General features: G+C 40.8%; 1 protein-coding gene across 14 annotated transcripts in view; it reads left to right on the top strand.

Moving 5' to 3' along the window:
* Window positions 1–14,244, top strand: part of adgrl2a (adhesion G protein-coupled receptor L2a) — a 91,401-nt gene that overhangs the window by 64,835 nt on the left and 12,322 nt on the right. For 11 of the 14 annotated variants that reach the window (XR_005008110.1, XR_005008111.1, XM_036586141.1 and 8 more), the window contains exons 9-16: window positions 847–885; window positions 3,519–3,702; window positions 4,221–4,343; window positions 6,375–6,580; window positions 7,215–7,388; window positions 7,603–7,812; window positions 10,283–10,503; window positions 11,434–11,500. Coding sequence is in view for 12 of the 14 variants with exons in the window: in XM_036586141.1 (XP_036442034.1) it covers window positions 847–885; window positions 3,519–3,702; window positions 4,221–4,343; window positions 6,375–6,580; window positions 7,215–7,388; window positions 7,603–7,812; window positions 10,283–10,503; window positions 11,434–11,500 (1,224 nt within the window). In the remaining 2 variants the exon portion in view is untranslated. The remainder of the gene's footprint in view (window positions 1–846; window positions 886–3,518; window positions 3,703–4,220; window positions 4,344–6,374; window positions 6,581–7,214; window positions 7,389–7,602; window positions 7,813–10,282; window positions 10,504–11,433; window positions 11,501–14,244) is intronic. The other 3 variants (XM_036586139.1, XM_036586144.1, XM_036586140.1) reach the window with 1 other exon arrangement.

Raw genomic sequence — 14,244 nt, 5'->3', positions numbered from 1 at the left:
TTGTCTTTTGTGGAACATAGCTGCCAATTATTTCTACATCACTTTTATTCCAGCTATATTTTTGCAACTGGGAATGACAGCGGCCACATGGACTTGCGACCCGTCGTCAACTTGCATTACTTACCCAGTGATATTGTTTAAAGCTATAGTCTAGTTTAACAGAACATTTTTTCCATTCAAGAGGTTGTGTGTTTTACCACATGTAATGTGTTCTCTGCAGTGTTTGGGGGACTTTTCAGTGATGCAAACTTACAAGGTGTTGGGTTGGTTTAAAAATTTTCACTCTGTTTCAACCCCAGTAGGTCTTGAGTTCCTACCTACATTTAGCCCAAGAATTCTCATGGTTGTCCCCAGACATGCATTTTCAATACAAGATCACACCTGGCTCCATGAGGCTATGTACAGAGAAGTGGAAAATAAACAGCAAAAACAATACGCCAAACATTTTTCTTACATATTTTTACATTTGAAAATTAAATGTTGGAGAAAAATGAGTGCACAGTTTATTACATTTTATTGTAACTGATTTCAGTGAAGGTCTTCATCAGGATTTAAGCACATGGAGCTCATTCAGCAACTGCACCTTTGTCAGGGATTCCAGCCTTAAGTAAACTTCAGAAATTATTATTATTGGCAACCTATTGTTATGAGTCTGCACTGCACTGAGCTTTTTTGTTTCTGGCCAGACACCATCTTTCAGACTTTGGCTTCATTTGTAATAGAAAAAGGCTTCAGAAAAACTCAGCTGTTTCGTTGCTGAAGCCCATGTGGCAGAACCTCCACATATTTCTAATGGTCTCTTTCTTTTCTTTGATCTCTCTTTTTGTCTTCTTTCTAATGACAAAGCTTCAAAAACGAGAAAGGACATGCAGGGCGTTTATGAAGGTACACTTGAGCCACGCTACCGTTGTCACTGTGTTCTCTTCACGTCCCTCCCCCACTTTTCTGTCCCTCCTTCCTTGCCTCTGCTCAGCGGCATGCTCCTGTCGTCCTGCCATGTAGCCTCTCATTCTCTCCATCACTCCCTGCATTTTGATCTGCCAGTGCCCTTCATGCTCTTGCCATATATACTGTATTCGGTGGCTTGGATTCTTTTGCTGCTACTAATCTTATTCCAGCCTGATGCAGCGTTTTGTTTTCAGTTCGGTTTTTCTCTTAATTTTCTTTTAATTTAATTTTTCTTTCGATTGATGTTCTGATTTGCAGCTTGTTGTCAGCTTGTGGCCTTTTATTCTTTCTGGAGGCTGAATTCGAATGGCTGCATTGAGTGTGAAGCAAGATGTCTCTTTCAGTGCTGGATCAAGATCATGAAAACATTGTTATTCTTAAAGCTGTGATTTCTTCTTATGGAATATCTGTAGAGCTGGTGCCTAGTGGGGTTGGGTAGTATGATGTACCGCGGTATGTGAAAATGATAACGGTATTTCAAAATTGACATGTCAGATTTCTGTTCCACGTCTGAACAGATAAATAAACACATTCCACCCATTTATATTTTAGAGGGCTCACTGAAAGGGGAGAAATCAGAGCCAAGAAAAACCTCAGAAAAACTAAGCATGACAGCAGCTCAGCCACGACGAAGAGCTACACGTATGAGAATCGCACGTTCTCCGCACACACCATCGAACGTGTTTGATTTCGGCTTTCGTTCTAACACTAGTCAATCGATTTGCACTATCCTCTAAATTAATGTTATTTTAGCCTCATTATTTAAACATCATTTAATCATGATTTTTAATCATCCCCACACCCACCCAGTTGCTCTGGTAATACTATATACCATGGATTTTTTTGGAGACAGTTTGAAGGTAGTGGAAAAAAGGGAATACGCCCAACATGCCTAGAAGCCATTGTTTTTAGAAGAGAAACCCACTGTGGCACAGAAGGAGCCTAAGGTTAAACAACCCATGTAATTTGCAGAGGGTTAAATTATCTGCAAAGTAGGACTGTGTGCATGTAAACACAAGCAGGATGGTTCGACTTGGACGTTGGGACATCCGGAGAGAATTGAAGCATAATTACAATGCATTCTATGAGTGATTGGACAGTGACACACTTTTTGTTGTTTATTATTGGGACCATAATTAATCGGACAGTTGGCTGTCATATTGTACTTGGCCAGCTACATGTTGTTGCATCATTAGTTCGTGCACAACAAAAGATCTTCAGCTGATTCTAAATGTAGCATTTCCATCTGGAGTCTTTCAGCATGAGGTCCATAGAAATGTGAGTAATAGTACAGTAGGTCAACACAAAGCTGAACGATCAGAATAAATAAATAAATGAACACAGTGGTGAAACAAAACCTGATTGCCACAGAGGCCATAATAGTGAATGATTAAAGTATACTTCTAATCATCAAATAAAACTGCAAAACAGGTTAAGAACATCACAATGAAGACATAGATCTAATAAAGGCTACCACACACAGAAGAGTACACCAGCCTGACCTCGTTGAATTTATTACAAGAAGTATCGGTAAGCCGCAGGTCAGACTACAACAGTTTATATGGCTCTGAGACAAAGTTCTATGAGCACATAAAATGAAAATTAACCTGTCCTAAAGTTATAGAAAGAGGGAAGTGTGGAGAGAAAAAAGAGCTGCTCATGACCCAAAGCAAACCATCTCATCTGTGAAACATAAAAAGATGGGTATGTGTGGCTGCCATTTAAACTGGCATACTTGTCTTTATTGATCGCAGAAGCAGAATTCATTCTGAAGTGTACAGAATCATCTTAACAACTCTGATCCAACGAAATGTCTCAAAACTCACCTTGCAGCAGGACAATGAGCTGAATGAAATACAGTTTCAACTATGTGGAGACCAAGAACTGCGATGTTCTTGACTGGCTAAGTCAGACATCTGGCTTGAACCCTATTGAGCATCCATTTCACTTACCAAAAGCAAGACTGAAGGCAAAAACACTGAAACGAGTAGAAAGTGAAAATGGCTGCATTATAGGACAGGAGTAGCATCATCCAGGAAGCATTTAGTGATATCTTTGGGTCGCAGACCTTAAGATGGATTAGCATCGAAGTACTAAACATGGCATTTTTATCTCAGATTATGGTAATTTTTCCAATTACGTATGACCTCTTAAAATAGGGAGATATGTATTAAAAGGGCTGTGTTTCCTGTGGTTCACTTGAATTAAAGCAGACATTACACACCTTAACCCCATCATCCTTTCATTTCATTTCAGATCCAGCGTGCTGGAGTACAGAGCCAGAACAACAAAAATTGTGTCACTGTGTGTGTCCTTGTGTACATATGTACTGCACTGTATATTGGGCACTTTGTGAACTTTCCTTATTGCTTGCGCTTGAATGAAATGTGCTGTTAAGAAAGTCAATCAAAAAAAATTTGATTGACAAAATACATGGAACTAATGCTGTCAAGGTGTGTTTGTTTGTTTTCATGGTCATACACTGACCGCTGCTGGCATAAACTGAGAGATTTGACCTCTGACCATGGTGTTGTCATAAGTGCTGACACCACTGTTTCTTGTGGCTGCAGGCTATCGTGGATACGGTTGACAACCTCCTCCGTCCTGAGGCTCTGAAGTCCTGGCGAGACATGAACAGCACAGAGCAGACGCACGCTGCAACCATGTTACTGGATACTCTGGAGGAAGGAGCTTTCGTCCTTGCTGACAATCTTATGGAACCAGCCATCGTGAAAGTGCCAGCTAGCAATATAAGTGAGTAACACCAATGAAGGATGCGCAGATAATTATATCTGAATTATACACAGTGATGGGCAATGTATTTTTTGGGAGCCGTGGACACAGCAGAGTACTCGGCAACACCAGCCATATATGTAGAGCCTGTTTCGCTCCCTGCTTGTGCTACAGTGTTTACTGGAGTAGCAGATAGGGAGTTCAGACTATGGGGTGTCAATCAAGTGTGCTTGTTAGAATTTTAGGACCACACCCAGATATCTCTCAGATCTAATCAGTGGTTTTAAAGCAGTGTCTTATCATATTTTTATCCTTTTTTTCATTCAAACTTCAATGCATGTTTAATGTAGCACTACACTTTTATATCGTACAAACATTTTTAATATTTTATACTTTGTTTCCTGGAGCTTGAAATATTGTGATGTTATATTTTTGCCTGTAGTTACAGTAATAGGCTCAGGCAGCAATGCTAAAAATTTCCTTCTCTTATCATCTCTCTTTATCTGTCTCTGTCTCTCTTTCTCTCTCTCTCTGTCTAGTTCTTGATGTTTACGTGCTGAGCACAGATGGCCAGGTGCAGGATTTCAAGTTTCCACAGAGCAGCAAGGGCGGTATATCTATCCAGCTGTCCGCCAATACTGTTAAGCTGAACAGTCGGAACGGTAAGCCCCATCGCTTACACACGCACACACATACACACGCACTCACTTCTCAGGCAGAAGTAGAAGCAGAAGTGTTTATAGAGCGTGAGGAGTGTTAACTGCCGCTGCTTTTTTCCCCTGCTGTAACCATGGAGAAGGTGGCAACTGTCAAATTGGTCTTTCACTATAGCCTGTGGTCTATGAATCTGAACCTGCCGCTTTGACATATGTAGCTTTCAGTATGTAACATGAGGCTCGTTTCAGGTGCCTGCTTTCAGATGATTATTTCATGCCGCAAAAATATGTCGCGTGAACATTACCTTAAGGGTGCTGGATCGGGACTTCAAAATGCTTACATAAAGCATTTCTGGCATTGACAGAGCAGATGAATGAGCTTTCATAAACGCTTACAAAAAGAAACACGCTCACACACTATGCACTGTGACAACACTCACATCATAATGGATGTCAGTGGATTACCTACAGGACTGGCCTTCTGGCCATGAGGCTTAAAAAGATTTTTAATAGATAATTCCCATTGACACTGTAATTAAGTCTGAAAATTGACATAACATGTATCCAGAAATTGGTCCTTGAAGCGCTGCATGGCTTAAGATAAATGATAAATGAAGAATCAAGAATTTAAACCTCCCGACAAAAGATGTCATTAGTCAAGCTGCTACTATAATACCCCATATTCTTTTCTTTTTTTAAAGAAATCTAAATCTGATTCAGTTAGGACAGATGACACTGTCAAAAAAAAAAGCTGCAGTAAGATTCAGTTTAAATTGACTCAAATTTCCTGGTATATTTCAGCAGTCCCATTATGGTGACCACAGTTAGGAGGTCAGCTGGAGCAGAATTTAGAGTTGAGAAACAGCTGATAATAGTCTGTAATGATAATTGTCTTCACTCATTTCAAATCATTATGAGTATCTTCTGTTCTTCCTGCTCTTTCAGATTGTTTTCAATTTTCAAGTCACTTGTGTATAAAGAGAGGATTAGTGTATGAAAGAGAGGGTTAAAGGGTTTAGTAGTTGAGATTTGTTTCACAGATGCCAAGTGAGCTTTAGGGGTGTGAACCTTAAGCTTTACCACAATACAGTTTCAGTTTATAAGGCAGCAGCTTGATATTTGATTTGGTTGATGGTGAATATTTATTGAACTCTACCCGAATGAATGTCATAGATGGATACTTGAGTCTTCCAAATTTGACCATACAAAAACTGAAAAAAGAAAGGATTTTTACTTTGAACTTACTCAACAAAAAATGGTACTTTCACAATATGGAACAACATATTTTTGTTGGATTGATAGAACTGCATCATAGCCTTTAGAATTGATGCAATGATTACAGTTGATGTATTACACGCCTACGCCCATCTTTTCTGGTGGGACAAAGATCTGGACAGGACATTTCTTTCCTACGGGAACATTGTATGGCAGCTTATTGATTTCAGACTTGACAGACTTATGACTGACGCCGTCTCTTTGAAACGGTTTCAGACGAGACTGTCTAAAGACTCTTAGTCATATTAATAATGTTGGAATGCTGGGTATGACTCTGCATATCTTGGGGGCTCCTGGCTATCAGCAGTTTTTGCTCAAATACTGCTGCCATGGGCATTCGTCTCACACCTTCCCCAACTGCCACCTTCCTCCTAAATGTTAATCCTGCTCTCCATCACACACAGCAGTCTTCTCACACCAGTACAGCGGCAAAGAACACCATCCTTCATTACTGTTATCCACCTCACCGTCCATTAGTGAATGCCTGAACTTCAGTTTATTGATTATTGTGGCCTGTTTGATATGTTTTGCTTGGTTTCAGGAAGCAAAACTATTGCTATCAAGGCATTAATCTCTATTTCTGTTCTGTCAGAACTGCCATATAATCATGTTCAACATTAAAATGTCAATTTCAAAAAAAGATTTTCTGGATTGTATCCAATATACAAGTTCATATAAGGTTATGAAGGAGTCGTCCTGCACTTCATGAGCATAGAATACTCAGCCCTTCCTTTTCTCTCATTCTTTTCATTTCTTTTGCAGGTGTTGCCAAGTTGGTTTTTGCTCTGTACAAAAATCTGGGCCAGTTCTTGAGCACAGAGAACGCAACGATCAAACTGGGCAGCGAGGCTCACGGCCGCAACCTCTCAGTGGCGGTAAACTCTGACGTCATCGCCGCCTCAATCAACAAGGAGTCCAGTCGCGTCTTCATAACGGAGCCGGTGATTTTTACCCTGGAACACATCGATGTGAGTCCTGCTGATAGACAAACACACAAAGTTTATGCACAGCAGGAGAGGGCAGCTAGACAGAAAAGATAAGAGAAGTGCAAACTTTGTTTCATTTCAAAATACCCTGCAAGGTCATAGAGGAGTTTGTTTAAACCATCGAACATGAAATTAACTAAGAATGAACTGGTGATTATTAGGGGGTCTAGACGAAATTCTTAATGAATACTAATTCGTTCGTCGACATTAGGATGTAAATGATGCAATTTCCCTTTTTTTCGATTGGAAAATTAACTCCCAGATTAGCCGTACAATGTGGGATGAAATTACCGGAGGACCAATTATCTTCTGTCTTTTAAAGTTGTCAGAAGTGCTCCCAGAGGAGCCCCAGCTTGATTTTTGCTCTCTATCAAAGTAATTGTGTGATTTTCACAGACATGCCTTCAAACCATTATACTCCCTATTAGCACCTCATATAATCAATGGTCCCATGCTAGATTTCTCAGTTGTTTAGCAATGGGACTACACACTGAGTATTTAGTGTTTCCTATGAGGGTGATGCATCATTAGCTTGTCAAGGGGAACGATGAATGCTATGCAATTTAGGTGTGGGGATTATGAATATGTCTACTTTTTTGTTTTTTTCCTTGCACAGATGCAACACTACTTCAACTCAAACTGCTCCTTTTGGAATTACTCTGAGAGGAGCATGATGGGATACTGGTCCACACAAGGTTGCAGGCTCATTGATTCCAACAAAACCCACACAACCTGCTCCTGCAGCCATCTCACAAATTTTGCCATTCTCATGGCTCATCAAGAAGTATTGGTAAGAAATGCAGCACATCAGATTCATAACTTGGTCCCCTAATCCATTCCCTCTTATTTGTTGAACAAAAACGAAAACAGGCTGTGTTTTATAGCCCTTAGCAAGCTAGAACAGATGGTTGTGACAGACATGATGTATCATTGGCTTGGCAAGCCATTTATCTCTTCTACTGATAAACGGATATTTTCTCTCCCTCCTTTCTCTTGTTCACCAGGGCCCGGACGGCGTACACAAGTTGCTCCTGACAGTCATCACGCGAGTGGGCATCGTGGTTTCCCTCATCTGCCTTGGCATGTGCATATTCACTTTCTGCTTCTTCCGAGGCCTGCAGAGCGACAGGAACACGATCCACAAAAACTTCTGCATAAACCTCTTCATTGCTGAACTCACCTTTCTAATTGGCATCGATATGACAGAGTACAGGGTAAGCTTTGAGACTTAGCCATTGATTTTGTGATTCGGTTACTCCTTTTGTGTCTAATCATACCAAGATGTCTCTCTCCACAAGAAAGTTGAACCTTCTCTTTTGAACCAAAGTCTTGAGTAATACAGGAAAGCAGCATGCTGCAGCTGAGTTATTTATTAGTTATAATTCATTTTTATACTTCAGATTTACCACCAAATATAAATAAGCATAACTGCTGCATTATTTTTTTGCTTTTTCACCTCTTCTCTTTATTCATGGTATGGAATCACTTACATGTGTTTAATTACAAGAGTATATACACTGTGTGTGGATTTAGTTTCTAAAGGATAATTGGTGTGCTGGATTGGATTTTGAACTGATTTGCGTAATATATGAATCATACGTTTGCAAACTAGTCCTGGGTGTTTTAACCGCTTCTAATGAAATAAAAAAATATACGTATTAAAAAGTATCTTAACATTTAGAAAACAGTCTCCCAGGGTTAAAACTCATTCATGAACATGTTGACCAATTCTCACAAACATGCCAACGCATACATACCTTAAGGTAAACATCATAATTTTGGCTTAATTCTGTCAGTATGTGCTACTTTAACATGCAAATAAATTGCATTTATTGAAATTCATGACTAGGACTGGCCAGATTTCTGCAGGCTTTTGAAGGATGTAGTTGTGCTCAGTCATCCCAAAACCTGACATGTCCAACTCAGCACTCCTTGTGTGATTTCTAAGCATTCAATCACTAGGGATAAGAATAAGAATTTTAACTATGAAACCAAGTTTATTTACTGTGATTAACTTGTGGAAATACACTCAGTTGACTTAGTTCTGTGCAGTACCAACTTTGATGGTCCAGTTGTTTCTTTCTCTCCTGTCTTTAGAAATTCTTCAGAAAAGTGTTTGAACTAGTCTTAAACAATTCATCACATCATTTCAAAAGAAGATCTTGGAATGTTGGCTTTTTCTTTTAACATGCCTACTACATTTTAATCAAACATTGTGGTATTGACTTTCTACTCAAACACCTTAAAATAACAATCGGCCTGATTATCAAATCACCAAAATTTTACATAAGTATATGCACGATCATTCTGATGATGCATACCAAATGTGACCTAGAATGGCCTTCACGGGGTGCTACAGTGCACAAATTATTTGAAATCATTAATTACAGTGTAACTATGCTTCAGTGTGGCATGAAGACAAGCAGTCATGCCAAATGATTCATTTATCAAACAACTCTGCAACATTGTTTTTTTTTTTTTTTTTTTGCAGGTTTTGTTTATTTTGTAAAGACTTGTTCCAAAATTCCAAATGCATGTTCTTTAGAGTTCCCTTACCAAAATACTTATCTTTTCTCAAAAATATGATTAAAACTAGGATTTCTCATAATTTGTCATATAGCTGCAAAAATGACCAAAGTGTAGTGCTTGGACCCCAATGATTACCATTGTAGATTGTAGATGTAGTTATTCTTCTGGAAAAAATCCTTTTTACATGTCATATGCAGCAAACTGTCCTTGGATTAAATTACACTAGTTACACTAGTCCTCCCATAATGACCTCAGCATATTAAAAAAAGTTTATTTTTTAACTAATATTTTAATAACTATTAAAACTACAGGCAAATGACTTGAAATTTGGATGTAAAAACACTGTCCTTTTCCTGACTGGCAGATTTGAAGTACGTGCGAACTCCACCTTTTTTCCATGCATCCGATTAAAATCATAGGCCAGAGGTGGTTTTTGGTGTTTGTGCACAGAGAAAAAGAACATATTTTGTCTTTTATTTTCTGGCTCTGTGCATAAATTTAAATTATATTGAATGCTCTAAGTAGATGCTGAGCAGTATAGCGTACTCATGTGAGGCTAGGTTGTCTTACAGTTGTGGTCAAAGGTAAACTGGACTAAATGAGCCAGCACATGCTGATATGCTACGGGCGAAGCCTGGCAGCAAGCTCACACCCAGTAATAGATCGAAATGACATTAGGCCCATATTGAAGCATAAATGACTGAAATTGTCCGCTTTATCAGCATGAATATAAAGAGAAGATAATTAGATTTAAAATATAACTTAACCTAAACACAACTCATCTGACATGCCCAGTATTTTTGGAAATAAATAAATTGAAAAAGAAAGAGGCTTCCTTGTAAGGCTTCATGGCTTCTCTTTGTGAATTTTAGTGTTTTATTATATTCTTTTAAATATATTGTTAACGTGGAGCAAGCGCAACAGAAATACTGTGGCTTAATTTTTCTTCTAAGCGTACACCTTGTTCCCCTCTTACTAAAAATATTTAACAAAATTTAATGAAGAATTCACCAATTCCTGCTGTGTTCAGACTGAAACATGTTTATTCTAAAGACTATACTGATTCTCTGCATCAGCACTTCTAAATGCGATTGCCATGTTTTGTTTATCGTCACCGTCTGTTTATCTTACTGAAGTGTTTTGTTTGTGTCACAGATTGACTGTTCGGTCATTGCTGGGATCTTGCATTATTTCTTCCTGGCCTCTTTTGCTTGGATGTGCTTGGAGGGAGTTCAGCTCTATCTCATGCTGGTGGAGGTCTTCGAGAGCGAATATTCACGGAAGAAATATTATTACGTCTCGGGCTACCTCCTTCCTGCCATTGTGGTGGGGGTCTCTGCGGTCGTGGACTACAGAAGCTATGGGACGACAAAAGCGTAAGTGAACGCAGAGATTTGCTTTAAGAGCTGTGTGGATTGCTATTGTTTAAAGTGTCTCTTGCACACAAGGAGACCGGAGCCTTATGAGAATCTCCACTGTGGATGAGTTAAGCGTATAGGGAGCATATTGCCTTGAACACAGACACATGCAGTCACTAAGTCTACAGAGGACACCTGAAGTGACTGTGGTTTTCATCACTTTGTTAGTGTGTTTGGCTCAAAGAGCCTCTGGCGACCTCTTGTTTGTAAAATGCTCTCTAACAAAGACAAGTGCCGCACTGGAAAAAGGCTTTTACACAGATTAATGATGGTGTTTTAGCTCAGGCTGGACTCTAGAGGTGGGAAGGCTCCTCCTTACATTGTTCATTAGTGTGTGCCTAAAACAGGTCGAACTGCGCTGTTTAGGCTTCTCTTAAAACTGCCAGTATGTCTGAATGCAGTAATGCAACATCACATGCAACTGTAGAAGGAAATGGAGAAAAAGAGATGTTTGATTTGAAGTTTTCCTTGTAACATTGCAGGCTTTTCTCTCTGTGTGTGTGTGTGTGTGTGTGTGTGTGTGTGTGTGTGTCTTCTGTGGTTTCTATTAGCACGGTGTAAGTTTGCACTAATTTAGATAATCAATATATCCTGCCGGAGGTCACAGACAAGAGCACCTGGATACTTTTACAGACAATTACCATCTTTGAGCTGCATTTAACAGTAATGTATATACTGGCTGGGCAGGCCTACAACATCGTAATGTGATCCACACCAGACGTTAGGCTGCTTTAGTCAGGGATAGTATTCTTGCTTTGCCTTTTTTGGTGTAATCCTTATCAAGACAGAACCTTGTTGTCTAAATAAATGCTTTTAACAAGGGTTTTCTTTTTTTCCCTTGTAATTTGAACTAGATTTTTAATGGCTTTGATTTTGCCTTTTCTGTAGATGCTGGCTGAGAGTGGACAACCACTTCATTTGGAGCTTCATTGGGCCTGTTACCTTCATCATTATGGTATGTTCAGTTAAATTTTTGGCTCTGTGTGTGTGTGTGTGCATCTGCCGCCGTGTGTGCTTACCAAGTGGGAACATTAGAGTAGAAAAGAGAGATATTTGCCTCCAGAACTGGCCGGAACGATATGCCTCATAGTTTAAGCAGTAATTGACTTCTCTAAGCCAAAGACAGATGCTGTGACAAGAAGCGCTGCAATGTGAAAACATCAAGCCAGGCTGCCTTTGTTATTCCCCCAGCTTGATTCAACAAATTGTAGCCCTTCGATTTCTGCTCAGATCAGTTCAGTCTCAGCAAACCCAGTCAATGCAGTCCACTGTAAGAGAGAAGCACTCTGAAAAGAAGCCACTAAGGCCCTGAATAATGTTGTTGTTGGGAATAATTGTGCTATGACACAGAGAGCCTTTCTCAAAAGAGGCGTTAAACTATAATGCATCCTCAAATAATACTCAACGTACTCGCAAAGGGCAAGCCAAGGCTACTGTAGGCCAGTGTCCGTAAGTGGTAGGCAGTGTTTTTTTTTTGTTTTGTTTTTTTTCTGCAACGTGACTTTTTAAGGAAATAGCTGATATCTTTCTGTTCTGGTACAGTACTTCCAGCGGCATTGGAAGAGCTTGTTTTGAGGAGCACGAGGGTGAAGGACATATGGCATATCATATTGACACAGCTGCCGTTCGAGCATGCAATTATTTACTGGTTATGACCCCACTGGCTCCAAGTAGATTGGTGAGGCACAGAAGCAAGAGGCCTGGGGGAGTTGGGGAAGAGATGGAGGGAAAAGAGGGCGGAAAAGAAAGAGAGAGAAAGAGAATCTAGCAGGTGGCATTCACAAGAGCAGAACGACTTTGGAGACGGCTCCACTATCTATTGGTTTGCCCTCTAATCTCTATTCCTGGTGGATGAGAAAGCGGTCGAAGCTCGTCCTTCTGAAAATGAAGAGAGGAGGAGGAAGAGGAGGAGAAGGTGGAGAAATGTTTGACCAGGGCCGAGTTCATTATCCGCAGACGACATGACCTCCTTGAATGTTTGTCAACCATTGAGATTACGGTAATGGAAAGTGCTGTTTGTCTTACAGTGGCGAGTGAGACCTTGGGCCGTGAACACGGAGAGTTATCAAATGTTTAAAAAAAAAAAGAAGAAGAAAAGTGGCAAACGGTCGCAGCTACTAAAATATAGGCTCAGGTACGCAGTTGCAGATTAGAAGTCACTCTCAGCAGAAAGGTCTGCAAATGGCTCTTTGTGGAGGCATATGAGAGACTCTCCTCTGCAGCCTGAAATCGTCTGCTGGTTTGATGTATGTGTTTGCAGTGCCTCTGATAATCAGAATCCATGTTCTAGTCATCTGCAACATAAGGAGCATGCCCCTTTATGAAGCTGATTTATGGTTGAAGGCTTCGGCTGGACAGCGAGCAGGACTTGCTGCTCTCTAGCCCGTTTCCACAATTGACAATGCGAGATGAAGCACAATGGCTGTGCGTTCTCTAGGGATCCACTGGGACCAAGGTTTCCCCCTAAACCCGTGACCCTGGTTTCTCAGCAAATTGGCTTTGTCCTTGTCAGTGAGGAAAGAGGTGTAGAGGAGGGGGACACAGAAAGAGATCTCATTATTCAAAATGTTACACTTGCAGCAGCCTGATTTTAAAAAAGGAGGGAAGAAAAAATGCCATCCTGCTGAAACTGACGCAAAGGCCTAGGGTGGTCTTTCAGCTCGTGTTTCTCGCTCTTCTTTTATTATTTTCTGCTCCTACATTCATAAAAATAAAGGTCCTTTGGAGAAGCTCTTTCGCATCCCTAAAGAACATTCCAGTTGAGTGGTTCCAATAAAGTTTTAAATCATCCACAGGTTCTTTCGGGAACCAAAAGTGGTTCTCTTATGGCTTTGCTCCAGAGGACCCCTCATTTTTAAGATGTGTGTAACGCCTAGATAAAAGGGATACTCCTGCAGGCTCTAGGAAGCTCGCAGGCAGCCAGAGGTTGCCCTTCTCCAGGGCGCAGGAGGGCATTAGCTCCATGAAAAAGAAGGACACGGAAGTAATGAGTGGTCTCAAGGCATTAGTATGCCTTGCAAGCTCGGATCATGACACGTCACGAGCTGTTTGCATCATCCAGGACAGCTCCATCTGCACCTTTAATATTTCATCCGGTTCATCCGGAGTTCAGCGGGCGAGTGCGCACTTGCGACTCCCACGGTGTGGTAAAAAGCTTTCTGTACAGTCCACAGAGTAAGAGCCCAGGGCCTTCTGCATGGATAGCTGTAGAGAGAGAGAGAGAGAGAGAGAATATGGGGGGCTAAGTCAGGAGCAGCTCTCACAAAGGTAGCAGAGGCCCCAGGGAGGCCAGAAGGGAAAGTGAGTTGGTGGCTGTGTGGAAGGAGGGGTTAGCAGTGTGCTTGGCTGAGTTTCTTTTGCTAGCATTGCACACACACACACGCACGCACACACGCACACACACACACACACACACACACATATGCACTCCCCTCCTCCCCTGTCTCATCAGATCCGTGTCACCACTCCAGGCTGTGTGAGAGGCATTTCAAAGTGCCCGAGTCACGCCGGAGCCACAGAGACCACCAGGTCCCCATGAAACAAAACGCAACATCATGGCAATCTGCCATATGAAAAGGGACGATATACTTCTTTTTGCCGTTCTCATCTCACTCCTTTCATTTTCTCTCATCGTTTTTCTGCACAGCCCCAGCAGCTGATTGTGCGAGGGAGGGGGGATATTGATTAGCTCTGCTTTTT

This window comes from Colossoma macropomum, unplaced genomic scaffold, assembly GCF_904425465.1.
Source record: "Colossoma macropomum unplaced genomic scaffold, Colossoma_macropomum, whole genome shotgun sequence".
Lineage (NCBI taxonomy): Eukaryota > Metazoa > Chordata > Actinopteri > Characiformes > Serrasalmidae > Colossoma > Colossoma macropomum.
This window is presented reverse-complemented; position numbering and strand designations above follow the sequence as displayed.